This window comes from Sesamum indicum, linkage group LG3, assembly GCF_026168435.1.
Source record: "Sesamum indicum cultivar Baizhima isolate 11 linkage group LG3, ASM2616843v1, whole genome shotgun sequence".
NCBI classification, from domain to species: Eukaryota; Viridiplantae; Streptophyta; class Magnoliopsida; order Lamiales; family Pedaliaceae; genus Sesamum; species Sesamum indicum.
The window spans coordinates 26,285,423-26,312,690 of NC_142659.1; the positions used below are offsets into that span (position 1 = coordinate 26,285,423).

A 27,268-nucleotide genomic window follows, 5' to 3' on the forward strand; every position below is an offset into this window, starting at 1 on the left:
TCCAATTACTTTGCTAAAAGTAACTTCAAGAGTATTTTAATTTATGAAATTTTAAATAAATAACATAGAAATAATATTAAAATATTAATCTAAACTTAAATTTATTTATCTATACATATAATAACGAATAAATATCAAAATTTAATCGCGAATACTGATTATCAGTCTTATTAAATTAAAAGTTGTATTGAAAAAATTAAATAATCCTAAATGCACATTATTTCTTTTACATCTATTGCTTTTTATATTAATATCTAAAAGTATAATATTAAGTTGTAACGTAATATATTAGTGAATAAGAAGACTATACCTATTAGATGAATATGTGTAAGAAGTGGTACCATTTTGCTATTTAGAAGTTAACAATATCTAAAAGTTGATAATGAAACATAATTAGTATATTTTATTAGGACCTTGCAATATATATTGATATTATGCTCAAATCATATTACATTTTTAATAAATAAATCATTCAATGCTAATTTAATATTTAATAATTACCACCAATAATAACAATCATATACTCAACATTTACTATTAAAGTAAAACTACACATTCTATACATTAAATGAATTCGAACCCATAATTTTAAAATTACGGAATCTCAATTTTGCCAATCAAATTAGTATTTATGATCATTAGATATAAAAATATAAATTTTAAATTAAATTTCCTTTGAGGAAAAATACACATTTAGTGAGTTGAGTGTATGCGATTAAATATATATATATATATATAGTTAAAACCCTAAATTAAGTGGTCAACGAACCAAAATCCCCTTTGGCAAGATTGGCGTCTCCTCCAAAGGCCAAATCCTCATAGAAAAAAGTAGGGAAAAAGCAGCAATCAGTTTCTAGTTCAGAGAAATGGCTGCGTTCGCCGCATATTCGTCTCTTCTTCCTCGTACTTCACCGCTTACCCCCATAAATCTTCATCCTTCTGCACCCCGCTACTGCTGCTTCTCCTTTTCTGATAAAAACAATGCACGTATAGATTTAGCAGCAGCCACTGCTGCTCCACTTTCCGCATCGCCACTCCAACAACTTCACCGAGGTTGGTTTTATTTTCATTTTCGTCTTTCTGGGGTTGAAAGTTTATCTGATTCTTGTCCATATCCCCGTTGAGTTACGACCCATTTGTGTATGTGTGTGGGAGAGAACGGAACAGGGGCGAATTGGTTATGGAAGTTTTCGTAGGAGATGATTAATTGTCAAAGACTTGATGTTTGTCGTTTCTTTTTAGGTAGTGGTTCTGACCTCCTTTTGGGTGTCAATTTATGTGTATGTTGTTGATGTAACAATGTTGTTGACAGGTTTCGGACTTTGGGCTGAGATGCCGAGGAAAAGGGAATTTCTTTCACAGACCTCCGCTGTTCGACAGTTGACTGGCTCGCTTACCTCAGCTGAGGGCCTCCGGTTTGCAATAGTCTGTAATGTGCCTAGTCTACATTTGGCATTTTAATTCTATTTTGTTATTTGGCTATTTAGTTTTGTAACTGACAGTTCACTTGAAAGGCTTGAACATGTTCTGCTCATGCATGCAATTTAGGAATTTGTGTAGTTTCTATGTAATTTTTAGTCCTAACACGCTGATGAATGTTGCTATAAACATCAAATGGGGTTAGCTTTGTGCCCAAGTACAACCTAGTCTTCTTGCTTTTGTTTCTTTATCTTCTTTCTTCTTCTTCTTTTCTTTTTCTCTTTCCTGGGTAGTGTGGGTTTCAGGGAATTCCTGGTGAACTTTAATAGGGTCTTTTTGGTATAACAATCATGATATATATTTTGCTATGAAGGTGGTGGCTCGCTTCAATGAGATCATTACCAGGCCTCTGTTGGATGGAGCTTTGGATACTTTCAAGAAATACTCAGTTAAAGAAGAAGATATCGATGTTAGTATCCCCCGACTGCCAATATATTTTTTTTGTTTTTCCATTTGGTAATTTTTTTGGTATGCCAGATTATGATTATCGCTCCTCACAATGAAGATTATAAATGATCTGAGTGCCAGTTCATTCTGAAGGATGTTATGTTCTCTAGATGCTTTTCAGGCAACCAAGCATTTTACGAAATAGACCACCAAACATCTTCTCAAGCAAGGTTAACGATTCACTTGTGTAGCCAGTAAAACATTGCTAGTTTTATGTCCATTAACAACTTTATTAAAGCTGGTTTGCAGCTCTTCCCCGTAAAATACCACAATACATGGGAAAGTGGGGAATGGGCTGGGAAATGGGGGTGTGATCAGAAAAGTAACACAGAGATCCATTCAATGAAAGCCGTGGAAAAACCAAAAAGCTGCAAATAATTTGGAAGGTGAAAATTGTGTATGTCATTCATCATAGTTCAATGTGTCCTAACAAAGAACTCTAACAAACAAAATAAGAAGAAATAAGCAGATAAATGTATAAAGTATGAATTTTAGCTCATTGAGGTTATTTACAATTTGTGATGTTGGTTAAATGGATAGTGATAGGGTGACCTTTCGGATTTGTAATGAACTTTTGTCATTGTCAATATGCCACGATAAATTTTGGAGTAAGATAGTTTCATTCTTCGCATAGTTTTTTTGCTTCGCAAACTGTCATACTTAAACATGTATTTCTTTATCCTCTTGCACTAGGTTGTATGGGTCCCAGGTAGCTTTGAAATTGGCCTAGTAGCTGAGAAGCTTGGGAAGTCACGAAAATATCAAGCAGTCCTGTGTATTGGGGCTGTGGTAAGCTTTGTCTTCTCATGCCAAATGTCATGGTTGTTTTATTATTCTCTATTTAGCCACTGCTCCCTCCCTGTATGCTTTCTTGTATTCTGTTGCCCATATGCACTTTTATATCTTACATATGTTCTTAAACTCTAGTTGTCACAGACACTGATGCTATCAAATTCTAATGGCACTTTTTTCTCCTGGAACATCTGCAGTGTGCTTATTACTACTAACTGACTTCCCTATTTACCCTTTCTGACCAGTAGATTAGAGGTGATACCTCCCACTATGATGCTGTGGCCAATTCAGCCGCTTCTGGAGTACTAACGGCAGGTCTACAGTCAGGTGAGTTATGTCCTGTGGAATGAACTTATGTATGCAAGAAGTCTAATTATACCAATATAAAAAGATTACCTTCATTTATTTTCCCACTGGATATCAGCAGGTGAAAAACTGCTTTGATTAGTCTTGCTTCCTATCTGGTTCATCCTACTTTACAATCTCTGAACAAACTTTTGGGGGCATAAAGTTGCTAAATTTTGAAATGGATGTACTAGCAGCTATTACTTGGTCAATTTGGAATGTGAAAACTGCTAGAAGTCTAATTCCTTTTAAGTCTTTGCTTGCGCGGACGAGTTACTATGATGTGTCCCTACTACGAGGGGCCTAATTCCATCTCTGGCTTGCTCACAGTGGATATCCAGCATGGAATTAAGGGATATTAGTACATAGTTTCTTATTTCTTTTGTTACGCTATGTCAAGGATTTTTCATCATCTACCTTGACAATTGCTTCTTTATGTTTTCACTCTTTTGAAAATGTAAGAAGCGAATCTGATATATGAGAATGCGAATTACCTCTTTTTTTTACCCTGTCAGTATTTTCTTTGTCCATAAATGATGTTTGGTAACTTAAACTTCTTTGACATTATTGGACATGAACTTCTGAGTTTCTCTGCCTGGATGATTGATTAGCTACATCATTTCTGTGTCCACATATGTCCACTTCCTAGTTAGTAATAACAACAGGAAGATTAGGTAGTATCATTTATAATATTCTGCAGATGAATGTGGATTTTGAAATGAACTGTACTCTACCCAAGAAAAGAGTAATGAAGTAGCAGTACTAAAGTTGCAAATTAGATATGTTTAATAACTTTCAGAGCAGTTGCCCTTATCTTGTTTGTTTGAAACACACAAGGATTCATAAATTGTGTAGCTGTGTAACTCTCTGTCAAATTCTTTGAAATGTTCTTAAATCTTGTCGTTCTAACAATTCTGCATAGTTCTGATCAAATATTTGTGACTGATGTGCTCCTTTTTATTGATGATCTTTAGGTGTTCCTTGCATATTTGGTGTCTTAACATGTGATGACTTGGAGCAGGTAAATTATTAAAGCAATTATTCCTTAATTCTCATATGAATCCTTGTTTGTTGCCAATTCTATTTATTTTTTATTATTCAATCTACTTTTTATAAGGAAACATGCTTCTTCCTCTTACTTTTAAGCCGGCTATCTTTGGTACTTAAGCATGTCCATAATGTACAGTTATTTTCTTTTTCTGTTGTTGTTGTCAAGCATGATTGCCATATAAAGTTGTGCCACATTGATTGCAGGCAATGAATCGAGCTGGTGGCAAGTCGGGAAACAAAGGTGCTGAAGCAGCTCTGACAGCTGTAAGTTGACTATAATTTTATGTCCAGATATTCTTCTAGTTTCTTTGCTTTTTCTTTCACTTGAGGAGTTGATTAGTTGGTTCGTATTTAATTATCCTGTTGAGAGTTAAGTCTTGTTGCAACTGGTTTGTTATTTTATTTCAATAAGAGAATGGTTCTTTCTGCCAAAACTTGCCCGGCAAATGTTATTGAAAAATAAAAGCAAAGGAAGTGGCAAATGAATATCTCGTAATAGTTTTGTGTTAGATGATACGCGACACCTTCTCTCATCCTTTCCTTTTCCCCAATGATTATCTTGAAAGTTCAACTATATTAACAGTTCTCTTGGCTGTACATAACTGAAAATTCTTACCAACTCCAATTTTGTCCAAGCTTAAATTGTTTATAGACAATACCATCTACATATTGGAGGATTAGTGTTCCGAAAAGAATGAAAAGTCTGCCCACTTTTTACCAGCTTAGCTAGGAATTATATTCATGCAGACATAATGCATTCCACAAGTGTTTCCTACATTGATTTAAATAAAGCTTGCTCATGTTTCTTGTTCTGTTTTGCTGTCCATTGATTTTGATTAGCTAGCTAATGTTTATTGTTGTTTGGTTCCTTTGGCAGATTGAGATGGCATCGTTATTTGAGCATCATCTGAAGTTCTGATGAGACTTTCAGCTCCTCTTCCACCTGCAACCTATCTTGTTGGAATGCTTTGTTGTGTTGTACCTTTCATCTTGGAGCAACCCAAGTTCCCTTGGTTGCTTCAATTGGAGCATGATGACATATGTTTTAGAGCCTTTCTTGTCCATGCTTAGTTATAAACTTATCATTAACGTAACACCCCTGTTTTCAGTTTGATTTCGTGGAGTTTTGTCTAATTAAATCTCCGAAGGATGTTGTAAAAGCTGGGGGATCTGTATTGGGTTTCTTTCTTGATAATAAAAGAGAAATTCTCTTGTTTTTTTTCAGAAAGCAATATTGTGAGATTTGAACTCCTAATCTTTTGACTAATGCATAATCACTCTGAATCAATTTGAACCGACTATGCATGAGCATGGTCACAAGTTCAAATATGTGTCAGTGGTCCGTGTGTAATTATAGAACTCGTCCGTATCTACAATATACATCATTTATGTTCCAAGTACAACTTTTAGCTATTTTTACTATTTCTTATGAGCACATTCCTCATTTTTACCACCCGACGGCCTTAACCACAGGAGGCCAATAACTAGGGGCTTTTCAGTATTGTTCTGACGGGTTTGGTCTTGTAGATTGATATAAGTGAATCCAAGGGATATTTTGGACATTTGGAACTATTTCTGGGCTAAATACACATACCAAACCACATTTAATCCAGACGAAGATCATCGATGTTGGCTCATATAGCAACAATTGCTTTCATGATAGAACCATAATTGAAACATCGCACTTTGGTTGTTTTACAGTTCAAAAATGTGAGTTGCTCTATCACCATCGTTCCAACAAGCGGTACTAGAGTATGAGTTTGATTCTCACAAAAAAAAATTCTAGTTTGAGATTGAATTATTTATCCGAACGCAATAATTGTTCTCTTAACGTGATTACATTCGAAACATGACCGTTGAGTTGTTTGGCTATTGTATGATTTAAATATTTAAGTTGTACTATTTGTATCAGCTATAACTTTTGGCTAGCGAAAGCACTCAATGTACACTTTGTATTACAACATTATCTAATTATTTATGGAGATAAAACTTAATTATAACCTATAAAATTATAGTTGTTTAAAGTTGATTGTTCTACATATGCATGATATTTGTGATGTTACAACCAAAATTAGATATTAAACAAGATATGAAAGTAATGCAAACACAAGAACAAAGTTTGAGTATTTTTTTCCTCTCTTCTTGCTTTCTCTCCAAAAGTCCCCTCCATCATCTTCTTGAGTGAGTTTATAAATTGGTTACAAAGATTGATTGTTGATTATTGCATTGATGGAGGGCTTGGGTTGTGCTAATAGCCTCTGCATTGTTTTCATGAAACCTGAATTGATTTGAGCTTTATTCATTGCAACAAATTACACTAATAATCATCGATACATTGTCTTCTTGAACCTGAACTTGCTTCTAGATTGCATTCGTCAGAGTCAATCATGTTACTTAAAGACAATACATATTATCTAATTATATATATAATTCTCCGTATCACACTTAATAATTAAAAAAAACAATTTAAATATGGAAAATATAATATATCAATTAATTATTTAATTTACAATATCATTTTAATACTCACTAGTTATCATTTTCTTATCATGAAGGTCAGCTCTAGAAACTTTGATACTAAATGAGAAGAATCAATGATAAGATAAAGGAGCAATTAATGTATTTTTTTTTTTCCTTTTTAGGGCATACTCTTTCTAAGTTGTAGTTATCCATTTGGTGGGTGTTTGGCTAAGCTTATAAGCGTTTCATAATATTTTAAGCTCTAAAATTATTTGGCAAATTTTAGTTTTTTAAAGAGCTTATAAGATCATAAAATAAGATGTTTTGAATCTTATAAGCTTTTTAAAGAAAAATTACATTCGCCCAACTTTTTTAAATAATCTTATAAGCTCTATAAAATTAATTTTTCATAGGACAAAAATGTCCTCATTATTTGTGTCTACATTCCGTTTCTACGCTTCTCATAAGATTGTTATTGATATTATATAGATTCAAGGCATTATAAACTATATGATTGAAAATAGTTTATATACAAAATGTAGCAAGTAATTTAACTACTTAATCATAATGGTATCATGTATTTTTTGTCATTTTACCAATATAAAGAGTTTATCATGCCAAATACTCTAAATCTTATTATAAGATGTAAAAATATTTTATAAGCTTTAACGTCTCATTTTATCCGAATGCTTTAAGAGCTTGTTTTTAAAATAAGATTATAAGCTCTTAAAATATCTTATAAGATGAGAGAGCTTATAAGATGTTTTACATAAACTTAGCCGAATACTCTCTTAATTTCTTTATGATAAATTCATTTAATTTAATAATTGTTAAAATACAGACTTTAATTGAATAAGAACAAAAATTCAAATAAAAAGAACGATACATATTTTTATAGTTAAATAAAATAAACTTGAATTCAATAAATATTTTCGAATTTCAAAAATCTCTAAATTTAATTTTATATGTTGAGATTTAGAAAAAATAAGTAGAAAATAAGATAAATATAGCTTTATTGCATTGTCTTTCTATGCTTTGTTTCAAGCAAAGATAATAAATAAGATATAAAGTTCATATTTTAAAAACTAAATAAATAGATCAGTTATAAAGTTCAAAAAATGTATCAGAAAATCGAAAAGAAAAGAACTACACTTAAGTAGGAAACAAGGTTTGTCTTTACATATATATATGATGTTGCACTTGATCTTGATATATATATACATATATATATATATATAATATTACTATGTTTTCTAATATAAATTAATATCAACAGTAAATTAATTTATATTAAAAAATATAGTAATATTATAAATATTTATATATATATATATCAATTCTTAACATTTGAAATTACTTGATTTGGGATTATTTAATGCATTAAAGCAAAGTATACATCACAATAATATTTCAAGAAAATTTTCTAAACTAAATTATAGTAAAAATTTTGCTAATTCATATTTTTATAACTTTTATGTTCATATATTTTACTAGAAATTTTTGTTGATCTTAACTTATAAACAAATTTATTAAAGCACTAACTTACAATCTAACAATAGAAGAATTTTGAAAAAGAAATATTGGACCCTCTTCTGTTCATTATTTATACCTATTAGCCATATATTAGTTAATTTTTTTAATAAATTAATTACAGTAATATTAGGAATTTCAATCATAAAAAATTAATGTACAACTTATCAATATGAAATATTTATAACTAGCAACACAGCTATTATTATAACAAACAAACAACTACTATTAAAATAAATCAAAAAATACATGCACGGTCAGAGTTTATACCCATGGCCTTGTTCAAATTTTTATTTAATATTCAACTTCACATGAAACACATGTTTAAATTTCTATTGATAGGGTACACAATTAGACAAAAATGGAGGTGCAATTTCATCTAATTGCATTTGATTCCAAACATTACTAGAAAAACTATGAATTTTTACTACAATTAGTTACTATAGTAAAAAAAAATTATGATAAATATAAATCGACTATTACTTTGCAACGATTGTTGGTCGTTGTTTTTGCAAGTGTAGTCAAAATATTAGGTCATGGCAAATATTTTGGCCATAACTAAAAACTATGAAGAATATTGATTAATCCTAATAAAATTAAAGTTTTTTATTTAATCGTGGTTAATGTAGTATTGATTTACTACGATTTTTAAGCCGTGATTATATATAGTGTAATTAAAATTTAATTTTTTTTAGTGCTTGTAGGTGCAATTTAGTCACTTTTAGTTTTAACACATTTTTATTCTTAATTAATGTTGTAATGACAGTTAGAACAGATCACAAATGTAAAGAAATAATTTTTAAAGGTTGAGAGACAGAAATTATGCTTTTAAAATGACATCAAGTCATTGTTTAGTATGACATAAAAAGCTGAGTAAATTCTTAACTTCATCCCCACTCTATTCTCATCTTCCAAACAGCACCTTAAAAATCCAATTCAAGCTTTCTTTGCTTTCTCTTCCAACATTAAGGACTAATCTATCCAAGATTTGGACCAATTTAAACACGTTAAATAAGGCATCATGGATCTTAGTTGGAGAACAAGAAGCACTTCTTTATTTTTATTTCTTTTAGGGTAAATTGCAATGAGGTCCTTAAGGTTTAGTATAATTACGATTACCCTCTTGTTATTTCAAAAATTATTAATATCCCTGATGTATGATTAGATTATGTAATTTTTGGATGGAGGTTGAAATTATCAACTTTGTCTTTGCTTTACTTTTTTCATTTTTCTAAAAAAAAAAGTGAATAATTATAAAACATTCGGATAGGATGGATGAAAAATTTTGAGAAAAAATATTAACAGAAATTGTTAGATTAGTCACTAAAATAATTCCAAAAAAATAAAATATAAGTAAATTAAATTCATAATCCACTGGGATAATTTGGTCAGTTCATCATAAAAAATGGATGAGGAAACTAACGGAAACTAACGAATTCGGCTAGTTATTACATGGCCGTTAAAATTAGATGGGTATTTGTAATTTTTCAAACAATGAAGGTAACTAGTAATTTTGCGAAATCTCGGGGAAGATTGTTGTAATTTACCCTTTATTCTAGTATAAAAATGAGAAAGTAGGAGAGACATTCCATGGTTCTGTTAGAGAACATTGTGTATGCACCTTGTGCGTGTGTCAAGGTGCTTATAGCTAACCTTCTATCGTGAAAAATCAATGTCTAACCACTGTGAAACTGATATATAAATCAGACGCAGGTTTAAAATTCAAATATACATCATGGGTGTGGCAACATTTAGACCTATAAACCCATTAGGCCATAAAAATCGGTCGTCAAGCACCAATGAATGTAGGAATAAACCAAATCTTTCACTATTTTGACAAAAACATAAAGGTATCATTAAATCTAAAAGGGCATAAAGTCAAGGTTAATATGGTCTTTTTGAGTGGCATCACTGAGACAAACAAGCCTCATTATGCCTTACCTTGTTGACCTTCTTTGGTTGGATTAAGAATAACAATACAGCATGTGGAACAAGAAGCATCTCCCGTGATGGAATAAAGGGAGAAAAAGGCATGAGAAGCTTAGAACAAAAGCTTAAAAACATGCTAATTTGGAGAACTAAAATATGTGTTTAGGAGGAATATGTTGTCTCAACTTTTAAGATTGAAAACTAAAAGACTGTTTCATGGGACTCACAATCATATATTGTAATATTTGAATGAGCAGTTTGATCACAGCTACTAGCCAGTCAGACAAGATCCTCTCTAGTGTCCATGAAGAAGAAGAAACCTAAATATTCTCTTTTGATCTTCCTCATTAAATTCTTCCCAAACACATAATGGAAGGAGAAGAAGTTGAAGAAATCTCCCAATACAAACCAAAATTCATCAATTCAAGAAAAAAGATCAGTTTAAATTCTTGTTAGCATGCCTCTGTTTTCTTCATTGTATCCTCAATTAAGGCTTCCACATTTCAAGGCTGCATTGGAGTTTGGCTCTACGTCTCCTCCGAGTTTGTTCATAAAGAATTCACAGCAGCCCAAGTGCTCGAATTCCCTGTTCCCTCCAGCAAACCAGGTGATCAGATCAGCTCATCTTGACATTGCCTTACTTCTTGTAGTGTATCTCGACGTTTTCTAGTGTGTTTCGTTAGAATGTGATGGTTTTCTGAGTGTTTTATGGTATGTGAGATTCAAGAACTGTGAAGTGTTTATTACTGTCAGAGTGTTGCAGCGATTGTGTTTGGAGATGGATCATCGCATTCAAGGCTCTACCCGTTGACAAAGAGAAGATCAGAAGCCGCTATTCCTATAGCTGGAAACTATAGACTAATCGATGCCGTTGTGAGCAACTGCATTAACAGCGACATAACGAAGATATATGCACTCACACAGTTCAACTCCACCTCTCTGAACTCTCACCTTGCAAGAGCTTATTCCGGAGCACGTCTCTTAAAGGAGGGATTTGTTGAGGTTATTGCAGCATATCAGAGCCCGGAAGACAATGGCTGGTTTCAGGTTCAAAATGTCCAAAAAAACGACATTATCATGATTAGGCATTTTCCTTAGATTTACATTTGGAACCTCATTTGAAATTAGTGTTATCTTCAATGATTTGCTGTTTATAGGGAACTGCAGATGCTATTAGGAGGTGTTTGTGGGTGCTGGAAGAGCATCCAGTTATCGAGTTCTTGGTTCTTCCCGGCCACCACCTTTATAAAATGGATTACCAGAGAATTGTAGACGCCCACCGGCAAAGCAAAGCTGATATTACCGTCTCAGTGTTTAGTAAAACAAAGGATGAGGACTTAGGATTTGGGATATTCAAACTAAATGCTGAAAATCAAGTTCTTGAGTTTAGAGACAATCCAGAAACAACCGGCGTTCTGAAGTCCATATCAGTGAGTTTTTCTTGATGTCCCTCACCTGATAAAGTTATGAGGAAAAACTGAGCTAACATTCAAGAAGATATAACTTTTCTTTTCAGGTGGAGAACTTTGATGAAAATGTGAAGTATAATTTTCCCAGCATGGGGATCTATGTTATTAACAGAGATATCATGATAAAGCTCCTGACAGAGCATTTTCCCACTGCAAATGACTTGAAAAGTCAAGTAATTCCAGGTGCAATTTCTCTTGGAATGAAGGTAAGATTTTCTTTTTCTTGTTCTGATCACAGACTTCTTCCTCAAGACTTACAATCCTTGCATTACAACGGTGTTCTTGAAATTTTTTGTTCTAAAAAATTTGCTAGGTTCAGGCTTATCAATTTGATGGATATTGGGAGGATATGGGAAGCGTAGCAGCTTACTATCGCGCAAATATGGAAACCATTCGTAGGACAAACAAAGCATACAAGTCGGTAACTCCAGCACGATGGCTGAAAGATACTAAGACTTTTCATAATCTTTTGTGAATTTAAATTGGCAGCTGACCAGCTAACACATAGTTCATCTTTTATTAGCAGCTTCTACGATAGAGCTTCTCCTATGTACACATTGCCCCGTCATTTGCCTCCAAGTCTTGTAACTGATGCTGTCATAACAGATTCCGTCATTGGAGATGGTTGCATTCTATGCGTAAGAACGCTATTTACAAACAACAGAACTTCCTTTTCTCAGTTCTTGGATCATCAACACCGGTTTCAGCTCATTACCATGATTTCTGCTGTTTCAATCTTTTAAAACACAGAAATGCAGAATAAGAGGAACAGTAGTCGGTATGAGGACAAGGATAGGCGACGATGCTGTGATTGAGGATTCGGTCATTTTGGGTTCTGATTCCTATCATCATGTAAGCGAAGTATATTATTTCCCAGTCAGCTCATCAGAATTTCTTGAAACTATAGCAAAGACTTTACCATATCTTCATAACTTCAAAACCTTCTCTCCTCAAGAACTCAATTCTTTCTGTGCAGAATGGTATTAGTGAAGGGGAAGCCACCAGCATACCTGTCGGGATCGGGGAAGGCTCACACATAAGGCAAGCTATAATTGACAAGAATGCAAGAATTGGCAAGAATGTCATGGTAAAGTTCCAAGACTCACCTGCATTATTAGTTTTCATGCTGACAACATTCAAATCAAACTCTCCGGAAAAAAACACCATCTCGATGTACATCTACGTGCGAAAAGTTGCGAGTATAATCATGTAAATCATCATAAATGAAGTGCACTTCTTGTGCAGATTATAAACAAGGACAGTGTCCAAGAAGGGAACATGGAAGCAAATGGTTATATCATATCAGGAGGAATAGTTGTTGTCATAAGGAATGCAGTGATCCCAGATGGCAGCATCCTCTGAAAATTTGCTGTTCTCGTAAGTTAAAAGATGTAGAGATGATTCTTTCACTTTTAGCAGCTGCAGAATAATCAAGGGATTAAAAAGAAATAACACTTTTCAATTCACTACGTTAAGCCTTTCAGTGATCTTTTTTGCTACTGAGTTCACATTTCAATTCAAAGATCAGAATCAGATCTTTATGAAAAGAGTCTGTTTCCCTTGATGGGATGTGGATTTATATTCAAATAAGGCCTGTTTACTTTCTATTATTGGATTTTAACGCCATCCAGTACACCTAAGTAATGTTAAAATCTTTTTGTTTGACCTGCAATAAGTCAATTAAGGATAAATATAAATTTTTATTTAAATTTTTTATTAATATCAGCAAATTTCGTAAACTTTAACTAATGGTGGGACTTGTTTGCTAGACAGAAACAATACGTGATATTTTTATTATCTCTATACTTGCATCTCAATTTTATCACCTCTCACGAGGCGCCTATCACACAGCGCGTCGTGTGGCTAGTAGTCCGCTGACTACGTCCGCCAATACCTCCGCTCGGCACTAATGCAGCGCGCCGAATATATCAGAGTCGGGAGGAATAAATCACAAAACAGTAAATTGCGCACGTGAATTCAGAAAACCAAATTGCATTGAACTGAAAAGTGCGTATACAATGATCAACGATGCTAGAGCAAGGGGTTCGCCTTGAGGAGGGAATGAGACTTTTTTCTTTTCTATTATAATAATTATTTTTCATCCAGAGGTACAAAAAATACAAGATTTTTATGTACATCTAATTCTATATTCCTTTAAACAAATATAAAGATGGTTTATTTTCTTGAAATTGCAAACAAAGAATTAAAATTCAGCAGTTTCTTGGGGATCACAAGGACATAATTAATCCATACAAATACATAAAGATAACTATCATAGAAAAATTGACACTTCCAATCAAGAAAATTAATAAAACAAGTGAACATGCCAAACAAGCATATATTTTTGTATAAAATTTGTGCCTTCGAATGAATCCATATACATAACATGGTTTAAACATGAACACCAACAAAAAAAAATGTAATATTGAGAAATTAAAAGAAGTATATTTTTTCAGTGTGCAGATATTATAAAAAGTATATTAGTATTACAACCAAAAGCATTTCAATTAGCTAACAAATTTCTCTACTTTTTAGTTATTACTTTTATAATCTTCTATGGTAAAGATAAAATATTAATAATTTATTGAATTCTTATGACGTTCTATATAAAAGTAATATATACTTTTTTTTTCTTTTTTTTTTTTTTTTGGGGGGGGGGGGGGGGGAGTATAGACACGAGTGCATTTGACCTGTAACATTTTTAGAGAAAAGGGGGAAAAGGGGAAAGATGAGTTTTTTTGACTCAAGTAATATGGTATCCTACTGGAAATTTATCCCAGTAACTCAGAAGAAGAGAGTTTCCCACAAAGTTTCTAGACGTAGTATACCATCCCCACTTCAATAAGGCTAATCTGAGGAATGTGAAGGCCTACAGCAGAAGCCCTGCAATTCTTGCGCAGAAACGAGTAACCAAAATCGATGATGAGCTTCTTTAGAAATGAGGATGACCTCCTAGCCTTAACATAAGAGTGCCCCATTATATAAGCAACACCTGCTTCTTTTGCCTGAATTAAGTCTGAAAGTTCTTCGGCTACAGCTGGATCCATCGTGGGACATTGAGGTATTTGAAACCTCAGTTGACGCCGCCTCAGATGTGGGTTCTCTTCTTCGTATGACATTCTTAAACTGTGTAGAGTGGAAGATTTGCTGGTTGGAATGGGAGGGCTTGCTCCATCTTCGTCACCTTCGGTTACGGTCAGACTCGTGGTGGACTGAACAGTTTTGGAGCTTATGACTGCCATCCGCCCATCATAAGCCATTTCTGGGCTCGTGACCAGCCCGACCGCTTCCATTTGAATAAACTCAGCTATACTTTTAATCAGCAGGTTCTCAAAATTCTCATCATCTCCATGTAAGTCCTTGTATCCATATCTGGCAATGCATCGATACATCCGATAAGGTCGAGGGCAGATGCGGCCAATGAGGAAACGTTCAGCTGGTGAGACGTGGGGCACCGGAACAGATTTCACGCAAACAAATACCAAAACATTATGAAAGGCGGGGAGATTCGTCACAAAATGCGAGAAGATTGGTGGAACTCCTGTTGCCAGCTCTGAGTATATGAGGCCTATCCCGGGAACACGAACAATGCCAAGGCTGGGGCCTAGACCAAGTATCCATTTCAAAGGCACCTTGTTGTGCAAATCAAAGTTGTATTTCTTGCAAGTTCCATAGTGCCACACAAACATGATCAACATAAAGATCAAAGAGAGTGCAAGAGGGACCCATCCTCCCTGAGGAACTTTTATGTATGCAGCTGAAAGGTAAGCACCTTCAATAAACCAAGAGAAAAGGAAGAAAACAACAGCAAGTGCTACACTCCTTTGCCACACAAAGACCATCACTAGTGCCATGAGAAAAGTCGTAATCAACATCACGGACAGGACAGCTAGGCCTGGCAAAACAGAAACAAAACAATTTAAGACATTGATTAGGAAAAATTGGTCTAAGCAGTTGCATCATTCCAAAAAGAATTATTGAAATAGATGAACACTCTAAACCAAAAGGACAAAGGCAAAAGGTGAAACAGAAAATAAAATGCCTCAACATTTAGCTTTTTCTGTTGATAAATTACATATATGCTACTCATCTAAAACTACTTGATATTAATTTTACGTTAAATTGCTTAACCAATGTTGATAGAAGATCCACGATCAACTCCCGTAAGATATTATAAGAGGCCCCCCTCTAGAACAGTTACATTTTCTCCAACACGCCAGCAACTAGAAGGCTGCAAATTTTAAAATCTTGGCCTTTCAGTTGAGTTATGAAATAACTATTGTCTGCCTATATCGATCACCGTTTTCTCTTATCCTACGATTGAGAATTAAGATACTTTTCTCTGCCTATACTTTCTAATCTACGTATTAAATAAATCATGTCAAGTGAGTTAAATCCGAAGCCCACTAGGTTGAGATTGCCCAAGGACTGCATAACCACTAGTAAGCTAAATGAATTCCCAGTAAGCTTTAAGAAACCAGCGCTTGAGGATTCTTTAGCTCCATGAAAAGGTCATATTTTCACTTCCAGAAATGGTACCAAGCATCTCACATATCCTACCATCACAATCCCTGACATTCTTGTCAAGGACAGACATATAAAGCACAACCAAAATTTTAAAGGTGACTTCTATGAGTACAATAGTCAGTTTCCACAACAGGCACTAAAGGAGCACTTTACCCACAGAATTTAGTAACTGCAGTTGTGGACAGTTTGCATCTTAATTTTTTTAATCACACCACACTAACCTGAAACCAGATATCCAGCAGCTTCTTATATACTTAGCAGACACATTAACAGGTCACAATATCAGGACTCCTTCAGCACAACATGATACAATCAAATTCATAATGTTCTTTGTAGTCGAAACAATATGCAAGTTTGCTAACAAACTGAAATTTTCCTTTACTTTTTCATCCTCAAAACAAGATAATGAATTAATTCCTAGTCGTTGCATGTGATGATTTTAGATGCTAGTTAGATTTGAGCATCCGCAGCATCTTATCTAGAGTTGGGCACTGGGATGGCATATATTAAGGCCTACAAAACTGTTCGTAGTTGTGCAATTAATTGTGTATTGGTGCTGGTTCCTGATAAAGTCCTTTTAATTTTTTTCTATTTATCTTTGTGTTCATGTCCATTGTCCACTCTGCGCCCTAATAAACCTCCAGCCTCAAAGATGTCTAGGATATCTTCAAACACAATCGCATGTTTAGTTAGCCTGTCTACCAATCTTTTTCATTTTCAACCTACAACTCATGTATTTGCCTTTGGAATCTCTGTGTTAATACATCTCTGTAATTATGACATGCGGCAATTTGTGTCGGTTTTCCAGAAAGAGTAGTCAAAAAGCTCCATAGTTGTTAATAGAGCACGGCGCACCATGTAACCACAGCGCAGCGTGCGCATTTTTAAAGCACGGCGTACATATACAGTAATAAATTATATTTTCATACATCAATATATATTCACATCAATAATGCACAAATAATTAAATATAAACACTAGAAATTATTTTAATCATCACACCATAAAAGAAAGTTGCAAAATAATAAGTTTTAGGAAAAACAAAAGAGTTCAAAACATGCAACATTATTAAACAAATCCTACATAATCATTATAAAACAAACACAAATATAAAATGTCCATCAATCAGGATGATGTAGCTTTTCTCTGTGTTTTCTTCTTTCTTTGCAACGTAAGGACTAAAGCCCTAATTCCAATCGTTTTTGCAAGAAATTCTAATTGATTTCCTTTTTTTTAAAAAAAAAATAGCTGAATCAAAGGCTGGGCTAAAAAGCCCAGCCTTTATTCACACTGGGCAAAGCCCAGCATTTCAAGCCCCAGTCCAACGGGGCTGGGGCTTGAATATGGCACGCCATGGCAGGCCATTAATAATACTGATAAGCTCCACATGAATAAAATCAATATGCCATTTAAACTTGGTCAACTACCAAAATTTCAGAGAGAACATTAATTTGAGGTTAAATGTAGAACACAGGGACCAGAAAAATTGATAAGAGTATACAGAAAAGACATGTGAGTAAGCAGAACTTCAGAAAATAACAAATTTTGTTTTTCCTCTTGATTTCCTTTGGACCTTCAAGGGAGAGAATATGTAGGCAAAGAGGAAGTAAGGCAGCATGGAGCTCAAAACTTCAGTCTACACTCATCGTCTATTGAAAAATGGAGGATCATAAAGATATGACTTCGATATATCACAATTATGGGGCATACTGTGACTTGATGGATACTCAAAAACAAAAAGAGAACATTTGTTTCACTTATCAGGAAGCACAGTTCTCTGTTTTGCGCAGTGCATTATGGCCTGAGATTCAACAATATTGCATCTTGTCCCAGATACTACTGCATCCATTATCTTTCAACCATACTGATGTAAGAGATCCTCTATATCTACGATTGTTATTATGGGAAGACAATAGATGGTGCATGGAAGACATATAGTTTTCAAGACGATCATTAACTAACATACTTTCCTGTCATAATAAAACAGAAAGGAAAGGCTGAGATGCAACCTTTTTCATATTCATTGTCTTACCATAAGCATTGCCTATCTTATTAGTGTCGTGGAAGCCAACAGCGACAGCAAGAGTAAGAATCATGAGCATCCAGTTAATCTCTGGTATATAGACCCGCCCATGGATTTGTTTTGAGGTGTGGACAATCTTCACTCGGGGGAAGCAACCAAGTCCTTGACATTGCTTAACAATAGAGAATGTGGCTGAAATTATAGCCTGACTGGCAACTATAGCTGCAAGGGTTGCAATAATGAAGACAGGCCAAATTACAGCATCTGCAAGACAAGCCAATATCATTATCACAGAAGGACGAAGTTGGCAGAGAAATATAACTTGGACAAAAACCTCAAATTGAATGGAAGCAAAACTAACCAGGAATTGAAGCATAGAAGCCAACTGGAATAGCAGAAATATTTTTTGACAGATAAGCAGCTTGGCCCATATATTGCACCACTAAGCAAGGATATACAATGAATACAAATGCAATCTGCAGAATACCAAACCGCCCACCAATAAAAAGAAAAAGAAGAAGAAAGAACAAAGTCGATTAGAAAGAAGCTGAAAGGCTGTTAAAACAATATCGGCTGATAAACCCAAAACCATGGAACTATGGTTTACTTACCAACACTGGCAGAAATAGCAACATAGCAACAGGGAGCTGATACAATATAAATTGGTAAACCAAAATGATACTAAGGGTTGTTTACCGACACTGATCGATATAGCAATTTATACAACTGATTGCTAACTGTATACACACTAGATTCTCGTCTACCTCACACATGAAAAAATTTCAACTAGTATTTGTTTGTCACTTCCAATCGGATGAAATTTCAGAATTCAAGACCCAGCTGTAGAAAATATAAAAAGGCACGTAAACCTACCCTCAAACTACAAGTATAGCATCTCATTGTCAGACTGCAACCTAATGATATAGCCACTTTCAACTAATCGATGTCCAAGTTTCAAAGAGCGGAAAAAAATTGAACTCAACTACAACTACAAAGAAATGGACTTACCCTAATTGAACATGCAGTGAAATGACCAAGATCTGCGAACATTGCCTCGGTACCTAATGATGCACAAACATAGCGACTATAATCAAAAGTCAAGCAATTCATCATCACCACTAAGAGCAAATAATAGAAAAGGGGGGTTGCAGGTCAAATCACATAAATGAAGATGAAAACACAACTCTCAATCAGACTCACTTTTACCTGTTATGCATAGAAGGACCCCTCCGAGAGAAATCCATCCATCACGACCAGTTTGACGAAAGAATTTGACAATATAATGTGGAGAAACAGCAAATATAACTTCTGGGTTCCAGTATATTGTATTATACACTCCCACTGCAAAAATTGTTAACAACCAGAGGACAACTACTGGCGCAAACAGGAAACCAACCCTTTTGGTGCCAAAGTGCTGCAAAGCAAAAAGGGCAACCAATATGATGCAAGCAAGGGACATTATTGCACCTACAGGTAGAAGATTGTCCCATGATCAGGCTCTGAAAGTAACATACTTGAAGTAGTCAAAAGAAAAGAAACAAAATATTCAGGAGATGTACCGTTGGCCAATCTAGTGTCAGCAGAAGTAAGCCCAGATATTGATGATAGTACTGCAATTTAAAAAATCTAAAATGATTACCTGGCACTAGTTGAAATAAGTTGTTCTACAAAGGCTCAGTGTAAGGTCTAACAAATGCTACCCAAGTACCAAACCAAAAACAGGGTCGCAGAAATAACTTATTTAGATCTTGGGCTGTACATTGGGCATTACACAATCAAACCGGAATAGGAACCGTTTTTGTGACGTTTCATGATACATTTCTTCACTTATGCAGGATAAGTAAAAACCCCTAATAACTCCAAGAAAAAATGTGAATAAAGTGAAAAATGGCAAATACCAGTTTAATGAAGTGAAAAGTAGCTCATAGGTGGGATGAAATTTGGAAAAACATAACATGTCTTAAAGTTGGTAAATGAGGTATCACCAGATTCACCACCATGAAGCAGAGTCATTAATAAATGAAGGCCCATTTCAACATTACCTGACATAGCAGGGGAAATTGCACCATCACCTATTACCATGCCAGCCCCAAGTAATACTACAAGCAACAATGCTGTCCGTGACTTTTTGTGTTTTTCAAGATATCTCCTCAATGCTAAAGATAATGAAGACTGCCGCAAGGGACCATATTTGTAGGACGAAAGTTCCTCATCAGCTGATTGTTGATTAGGAAGTAAACTGATTTTTACATGTCTACAAAGCAAGGAGTAAAGAGCAATTGTCCCACCTGAGATGATAGAATAGTTGGTGACACTGATAGAAAAGTTTGATCATAATCTTCTCATAGAGCCTCTACAGCGTACCTTCCCCATTATCATCGGCACTCAGGATGATAAATACATATTTGAGCAATGGAATCAGTGTTAAGGTCCAAAAGATTAATGAAAACACCCCCAATACTGCATCAGCATTCTGATGATTCTCCAACTTCCCATTAAATGTACTGCTGTAAACATAAAGTGGTGAAGTGCTCAGATCTCCATATACCACGCCAAAGCTTTGGTATGCTAGAACTAGTGAGCTAGGAAGGTTGGCCAGGAAAGACTGCAAACCAAAAAATACACATTTCATACATGTCTGTTATCATCTATTCATCTGTCATTCAGATTCTCTTTTTCAGTGTACATAATGTCACTAGGGAGGATACTTGTACTCACAGCTCATTCAAATTAGCAGCATTTCTGGCCAGATGGACAAATAAAACTTGAAAAGCACGAGATCAAAAGATAAACTTTGCTTTCCTTTTTCTTTTGCTTTTCTTTGTTTTTGTCTTTTTCTTTTTATTTTCTAGCAATGTAGAACAAAACCCTTGAGGTCAGTAAATAATAGATGACCATGATTGTGGTTGGATGATTATGTATCATCACTAGTAAAAGATGTCCAGAAAATTGTACGAGGACATCATCAAGGTAACAGGTTAAGTGTACACTTGGTATGTATTAGATATGTCTCCTTCAATGAAGAAGATTTGCTTGTTGACATTAAATCCTAACAAAGTTTATAAGTCACTGGCACAAACAACAATATGTGCACCTCAAGATAATACCAGACAGAAAATCAGGAACCTTAAGATTAAGCAACATTATTTCAGCCTATATAAATTGGTATTAGTGCCACACGTGGTTTGCATGCTAAATTTGTTACACCTGATGCTTTCTTGCAGCTAAACATGTCATTGGAGCTAGTTTCTGCTGAAATATGAAACTGAACTGAAATCTGTACCTCTGAGATGAACTTGTTTTTTAACCTAGCGAACCCGGCATGTTCATCTTGCCCATGGCGCGCATCTGCTGAAGGAAGGAAGTCTTTCTTTTCTTCACCATGATCAACGGTAATTATATTCATGTATTTGCCTGTGAAAAAAAGTTGGGTAATTTTTCTTAGAAGCCCCAAAAGAAAATCTGGAAAAGTACTGCTCAATTTAGCTGATCAAGGATTTCCCACAATCCCTATGAAAAGAATGTACGCAAGGAGCTCCTTTTGAACTATTTAGGGTTCCTAGAATAGGTTAACTACTTCACAGCAAGAATTAGGCTTCTGGATTATAAATTAACATCTCATAGTTTCCTAGTCACTAATCACACCATTACACCCAACGCTCCGCAGCAAAGGGAAACATGAATGTACATTAATGGCTCTAAACATCTAAAAAAGAAAAACAAACACCATTTTCAATCACTAGTGAAATTGTTCTCAACTTTAGCGACAATTACATTCCAAATGATCAAAAAAGCTTGCAGCAGTAGAACAGGATTACCATTTCACCTCCCAAAAACCGAAACCGAAACAAAAAATCGTAAACAGCAAACCCATTCTCAAATTACGGATATCTCAATCCAAGAAAGATAGAAATGTAGTTGCACTTACCAGAGATAGCAACCCAGGAGAAACTCGAAGACCTGATTCTCTGTTCAAAAACACCAACAGAAATGAACCCGAATCAATACAACGTAACTCCATGCACATGGTCGTAAACAATACGTCCACAACAACATGAAATCGGAAAGTAATTGACAAAGAAACCTGGGAATGCTCCCTTGAAAAAATGAAGAGAACCCAGATACGGGAAATGTGATGTGACCTCTTTCAATTCCAAGAAACTGGGACCGTAGAAAGGGACAGAAAAATGATACGCAGTTCAACAAAAATTCCTCAGACAGTCTAATGATGTCAAAAGAAAATGCAATAAAAGAGGAAGATTTTTTGTGGTCAAATCAATTATTCTTCCAGTGATCTTCATATGTTTGGAAGAAAGAAGAGAGTGATTGGATGAGAGAGACTCGCGTGTTTTCTTTTCTCGGTGAAACTCTCCTCATGTTTGATTTCGCGGGTTCATTTTCTACTTAGATTTTATTCTTTTCTTTTTTTTTTTTTTGATTAAATACAATTTAGCTGATGAAATTAGCAAATTAACTTCGTATTTTAAAAAATAAAACAAATTATCTCCAATTATAATATTCGATTAATAACCAAAAAAGTCTGATTATAATCGAACCAAACCGCCTTGTTTGGTTCAAATTTTGATACGCCAATTTAAGGTGCCAAATTTTTTATTAATCGAAAGTTTTGATTTATCGATCTGAACACCAAAACTAGTATATCTCTAATTTCCATAATAATGGCAGTTTAAAGGGAGATGAACCAAAATTTGAGTTTTTCCTGACTCCTTTTGGAACTCTCCTTGTACTTGCCAATTCTCATCTCTCATGAAAAACTTCAGAGTCAAATTAAAATTTTGGTTGGAGGAACCAAAAGAGTGATAAAAACTTACAGAGCAGCAAATATACAGTTCAAATGTTGATGCATAGTTTGGAATAAAAGATATGTGATAATCATTCATTATTAACAATATTTTTGCCCAAATGTATGTTTTGACTGGATCGAACCAAAAACTATCATTTTTTAATCAGGTTAATACAATAAAGTGCTTATTTTGGGAATAAAATGGCACTAAGAATTTAGTTATGGTAACAAAAAGATTGGCTGTAAAACAAGAAAATGAATCTCCAGTAATGATCAGAACAAAATTCAAATATAAATCATGGACCTTGGCGTCCATGAAGTAACCAACAATCTATGCTGCTGCTCAAAATCAGCTAGAGCCCCTCAAAAATAGCGTTAAAATTCTACAAATGATAAAGATCCCAATAATATTTAACCCCTCAAAGAGTAGAAAAATAATGACTCAGCTTGAAAGATGCAAATTTACATAAACAAGTTGGGCCTGGATGCTTTGTAAGTGGTTTTGAGCTTCCTGGTTGGTGGCCTGACCTTCCTGAACACCAATGGGAACTTGATCTTTGAGTCATGAAATTGCTTGGTGCTCTCCCTCTTGCAAAGCTTAGCTGGAATAGTGGCTGTCTTGATGATTTGGATGCAATGATGACGAACCCTGTGGCGAGACGCCATCTCAGTGTACATCTGCTCAACAGCACCATTCAGGGTTGTATCTCGATACTCCTTGTACATGTTGTGATAACCAGTTCTACTTTGGTATCGCAGCCAGATCCCATAATTCTTAATTGTGGTTGGGTTCTTCTCAAAGATCTGTCAAACAATAGAAAATATATGGATCCTGACCATCTCAAATTGCAACAACCTAAATGCAGAGTGAAGCATCGTTCCCATGGTCATTGGCAGAAGTAGCCACAAATATTCGGAAGATAGAAGAAACGCAGAATCCAGAACAAAGAAAACAACAAATATTTTCTCAGTTTCAAGAGGATGAGGATGATGAAGAGGGAGAGAACAAGCAAAAATTGATAATATACTATGTCGAACCGATATCCATCAACACAACAAATGGACATCGGCAATTTTGTGACTGTATCTTTAGTCTGTGCAGCAACTACAACCACAAAAGTTTATCGCCATATGTTTTTACGCCAGTTGGCCCAAAATATGAATATCATAGTGCAATAAGATCATATGCTTTTATATATTCATCCAGCAGAACAAACATTGGTAAAGTATCACGTCTTCAAGGTAGATGGCAAAAGTTCTAAATAATGTTCAAGACCTCGTACCTCATTGATGGCAAGAATCTGACCGTTACTCTTCTTCACCTTCTTAAGCTTCCTCAAGAAATACCTTTATAAATTGAAGTAAACCAAAATACCATTATATTGTCAATCAAATATTCAGTTGAGCCCCATATTTCAACATTACACAAGGATAGGCAATTTTGTATGATGGAGGAAAATTTAAAAACCATAAATTGTCTTTTTCCAAATACTCTATCCATTCTTTTATAGTTGCAGAGTAACATAATCTCAAGAATCCCCATGTTTTTCCATTAGCCCTATAGGTATGGGAAAAGGAACATGGAACTCATAAAATTCCCTAAGGATAATTATACACAAGTGTCACTAAACTTGATCCTCTTTCGAGATTACTATGTCAAAGAAACCTTCTGGTGGAAAGAAAATTGCAATTTTCAAACCTAAACAAAAATGATACTTGCATGCCCGATAAAACTCAAAATTGCTAATCCTCTGCTGAAACTATATGACGTCTGCACTCACATCAATTTTTGGGTATAATTTGAACTGCATTTTGAAAACAAAACACTTGACTGACTTCTTGCGTCAATTGACATAAATCATCAAAGATGCATTGTGACATTAGTGCACTGCTATTATGAATAAAGTGCTCCTTGGCACATCAACAGTCAATGATCCTGTTGATGCAATTTCCGTGTCGAAAAAGTTGCACACTTTTACATTCATAGTATAGATGTCAACCGATATCTCATACCCATACCAGGTTCGAGCGACAGAGAAATAAACTGGGAGCTCTTATAATGAACATGGGATTGATACAGGACCACATATTTATAGATCACAAATATGTTTACACATGTAATAGGAAATGCTATAATACTATGTCCACTTTTCTGTAATGCAGACACATCATCTTGCACCCAAACTTTATAGGCAAAATGTTTGTTAATAGAAGAAAATTAGAGCCTCCGAGTTTCCGTTCTATTAGGTTGACTTGATTAGAAATAATTTAATCGCAGAGGTCGAAGCTGACAAGCAAACTTTTATTGTTTCCATTATTTCAAGCCAGTCAATAATCAGCTGTATAAATTTCTTAGAAGAAAAATGTCAGGGGGGATTAGCATCATTTAAATTATCAAGTCATAAACATTCTGATCTGCTCTAGGACTGGACTATTCGGCTTGTCAGAAGTGCAATCAAGTTGGTCCTAAGTCTTAAGCAACCTATTCGATAATAGTCCGACTAGTACAAACTTATAATCAGTGAAATCACAATATTGTACACACAAATATAATTTCCGGAGGGACATAATGAAGTCCAATCACGAACAAGCTATAAGTTGACATCAGCATTTACAAGCTTAGTTTAGGTATTTAAGATCTTACACACTCTATCAGAGGCCATATCGAAATGGATCCCTGAATAGCAAAAAGGCAGAGTTCGAAAGAAGGGGAAAGAAGGAAATAATAATACCAGAATTTGGACTTGGCGCGAACCTCATTGGTAGCCCAAAGCTTCATGCGGTAGATCTTAGGATGCTCCTCCGTCTCCGTCGGCAGAGCTCTCCCCACCACCTGGTACTGACGGAACTGAACGTACAATAATGAAAAATCAACCACATTGGACCTTCAAAAAATTAATAACACAAAAGCACGAAATGCATACCCTGTAGATCGCCATTTTGATTGATTCTGGCCTGTCTCCCGGTGGAGAATGCGAAACACGGCAGAAATTAGGGTTTTGTAATTAGGAAACCTAGTACTATGAATGGGCCTTTAGTGGGTGTTGGGCCCAAGAGCTTTTTTATTTGATATTGGGCTAATTTTATTTTCTAAGTAGACATATTCTTTATATTAAACCTAATTATTCCTCTCTCTATTTAATTTTAAATTAATTCTCTTATACATTTGGAAATTAACTTTTATTTTTTTCTTTTATTATCATTAGATACTTGCAAAAACTAGTTGGCTCTTAATTCTATTGAAGTCCAAACCAGATAACACATCCAATAAATACAGGTGGCGTCCACATGAGATCCCTTTAGCCACGTTAGTCGAGGGACCCCTTAGAATTGAATAAGCTCTAGTCATCAAAATTAGGATACATGGCAACAGAGCAGACCAGTTGGAAACGCATTTATCCCTATAGTAACCGCATGCGTGCAGATAAAAGAGTATTCCATAAAGGGAGGCCTCAAACTGAATCCCAAAAAATGGGTGATCTTGCCACCCCACTTAAAGGCCAAAATTTGAGGATAAGTTTCGTGGCGACTGCAGGGGGTGGATTGTAGGCATCATGTCCAAGGGCTAACCTCCAACTTGAGAAACATGAAATCATCCCCCCCCCCCCCACCACCAAAATCGTCTTAATAAGAATTTTGGAGCCCTCAGCATAGACTTACATTATTTTTTCAAAAATTTGGGAACTCCAGCTACAAAGGGATAACTTTCCTATCGAATCCAAGGAGATTCATCTCTATCTCTATTGAATATATGGCTTATTCTTGGGGGTATTGCAACACACTTATAAGCTTGCAGTTGCATAGATATTTAATATTTTGTTGCCGATTGAACATTTATTTTGTATTGTCGTGAATGCTAAAATAATTTTTATGTCAAACATTTGTTTATGTTATTTACCTATCAATGTTTACTTGTAGTTTTGGTATTTCATTGTAGTGGCTATAAGAATTTGTATTCCATTTTCTTTGAACCATTAGGTTTTGCTTTGATGTTCATCTTTGCTCTCTAGCAACAAATGAAAGAACAAATCATAAACTCATGTAGGTCATAAGAATTACAATGCTAAAGGTTCAAAGTAGGTTTTGTTATAATTGAAACCCAACCCAATTAATTTTTCAAGACCCAAAAGGGCCAAAATCTATCCCAACTCGGCTTTTAACCCGCCTCTCATGAAGTTGGACTTAAGATCCATTCCACTTAAATTTTACTAGAAATGCCAATTGAGCTGATTAATATTTTAAAATAATTAACAAATATATACTATTTAAAAATAATACCACCATAACTTTGTAAATATGAAACAATAATATTATTGAAAGTTTTTTTGTTGTAAATTTATATATACATGTTTTAGGCATTCGAATATCAAAATTTTAGAATATGTGTTACTTATATAAATATTAAATTGTTTA

The 27,268-nt window shown here is 34.7% G+C and overlaps 4 protein-coding genes across 7 annotated transcripts; 2 read left to right on the forward strand and 2 right to left on the reverse strand.

The window, feature by feature from the left end:
* The first annotated feature begins 746 nt into the window (after positions 1–746).
* Positions 747–5,341, forward strand: COS1 (6,7-dimethyl-8-ribityllumazine synthase / DMRL synthase / lumazine synthase / riboflavin synthase). The gene is made up of 8 exons (XM_011075714.3): positions 747–1,053; positions 1,313–1,425; positions 1,793–1,888; positions 2,620–2,715; positions 2,967–3,045; positions 4,038–4,084; positions 4,318–4,377; positions 4,991–5,341. Exons 1-8 carry the CDS (start codon positions 867–869, stop codon positions 5,030–5,032), a joined length of 720 nt encoding a protein of 239 aa, XP_011074016.1. The 5' UTR covers positions 747–866; the 3' UTR covers positions 5,033–5,341.
* Positions 5,342–10,246: 4,905 nt separating this feature from the next.
* On the forward strand, positions 10,247–13,048 carry APS2 (ADP-glucose pyrophosphorylase small subunit 2). Of its 4 annotated transcripts, none has more exons than XM_088879011.1 (9): positions 10,247–10,639; positions 10,786–11,079; positions 11,190–11,462; positions 11,549–11,707; positions 11,821–11,918; positions 12,025–12,139; positions 12,252–12,353; positions 12,478–12,588; positions 12,747–13,048. In XM_088879011.1, the coding sequence occupies exons 1-9, from the start codon at positions 10,490–10,492 to the stop codon at positions 12,861–12,863; spliced, it is 1,419 nt and encodes a 472-aa protein (XP_088735137.1). In that variant the 5' UTR covers positions 10,247–10,489; the 3' UTR covers positions 12,864–13,048. The 4 variants fall into 4 exon arrangements, with proteins under 4 accessions (XP_088735137.1, XP_088735138.1, XP_088735136.1 ...); XM_088879012.1 differs by having other exon boundaries at positions 10,250–10,639; positions 12,028–12,139; XM_088879010.1 differs by having other exon boundaries at positions 10,251–10,639; positions 11,815–11,918.
* Positions 13,049–14,199: 1,151 nt separating this feature from the next.
* Positions 14,200–22,423, reverse strand: LOC105158831 (potassium transporter 4). Its single transcript, XM_011075715.3, has 11 exons — positions 22,136–22,423; positions 21,980–22,019; positions 21,335–21,465; positions 20,416–20,656; positions 20,094–20,339; positions 19,611–19,661; positions 19,258–19,518; positions 19,060–19,112; positions 18,413–18,527; positions 18,061–18,315; positions 14,200–15,396 (listed from the first exon to the last, which is right to left on the reverse strand). Exons 3-11 carry the CDS (start codon positions 21,455–21,457, stop codon positions 14,315–14,317), a joined length of 2,427 nt encoding a protein of 808 aa, XP_011074017.1. The 5' UTR covers positions 21,458–21,465; positions 21,980–22,019; positions 22,136–22,423; the 3' UTR covers positions 14,200–14,314.
* Positions 22,424–23,125: 702 nt separating this feature from the next.
* LOC105158832 (large ribosomal subunit protein eL20y) lies at positions 23,126–25,935 on the reverse strand. Its single transcript, XM_011075716.3, has 4 exons — positions 25,780–25,935; positions 25,588–25,703; positions 24,139–24,202; positions 23,126–23,659 (listed from the first exon to the last, which is right to left on the reverse strand). Exons 1-4 carry the CDS (start codon positions 25,792–25,794, stop codon positions 23,318–23,320), a joined length of 537 nt encoding a protein of 178 aa, XP_011074018.1. The 5' UTR covers positions 25,795–25,935; the 3' UTR covers positions 23,126–23,317.
* Between the last annotated feature and the right edge of the window lie 1,333 nt (positions 25,936–27,268).

What these genes read in the sequence shown, in the direction of transcription:
- COS1 (XM_011075714.3), top strand. Translation starts at nt 867, where the DNA reads ATGGCTGCGTTCGCCGCATATTCGTCTCTTCTTCCTCGTACTTCACCG. An exon ending in AGGGCCTCCGGTTTGCAATA is followed by an intron (nt 1,426 to 1,792) that starts GTCTGTAATGTG and finishes TTTGCTATGAAG; the next exon opens with GTGGTGGCTCGCTTCAATGA. An exon ending in CATGTGATGACTTGGAGCAG is followed by an intron (nt 4,085 to 4,317) that starts GTAAATTATTAA and finishes CATTGATTGCAG; the next exon opens with GCAATGAATCGAGCTGGTGG.
- APS2 (XM_088879010.1), top strand. Translation starts at nt 10,490, where the DNA reads ATGCCTCTGTTTTCTTCATTGTATCCTCAATTAAGGCTTCCACATTTC. An exon ending in CAATTTCTCTTGGAATGAAG is followed by an intron (nt 11,708 to 11,814) that starts GTAAGATTTTCT and finishes AAAATTTGCTAG; the next exon opens with GTTCAGGCTTATCAATTTGA. An exon ending in AGGACAAACAAAGCATACAA is followed by an intron (nt 11,919 to 12,024) that starts GTCGGTAACTCC and finishes ATCTTTTATTAG; the next exon opens with CAGCTTCTACGATAGAGCTT.
- LOC105158831 (XM_011075715.3), bottom strand. Translation starts at nt 21,457, where the DNA reads ATGAATATAATTACCGTTGATCATGGTGAAGAAAAGAAAGACTTCCTT. An exon ending in TCACTGCATGTTCAATTAGG is followed by an intron (nt 18,528 to 19,059) that starts GTAAGTCCATTT and finishes GGTATTCTGCAG; the next exon opens with ATTGCATTTGTATTCATTGT. An exon ending in CTTCTATGCTTCAATTCCTG is followed by an intron (nt 18,316 to 18,412) that starts GTTAGTTTTGCT and finishes CTTGTCTTGCAG; the next exon opens with ATGCTGTAATTTGGCCTGTC.
- LOC105158832 (XM_011075716.3), bottom strand. An exon ending in CGCGCCAAGTCCAAATTCTG is followed by an intron (nt 24,203 to 25,587) that starts GTATTATTATTT and finishes CAATTTATAAAG; the next exon opens with GTATTTCTTGAGGAAGCTTA. An exon ending in AGATTCTTGCCATCAATGAG is followed by an intron (nt 23,660 to 24,138) that starts GTACGAGGTCTT and finishes ATTGTTTGACAG; the next exon opens with ATCTTTGAGAAGAACCCAAC.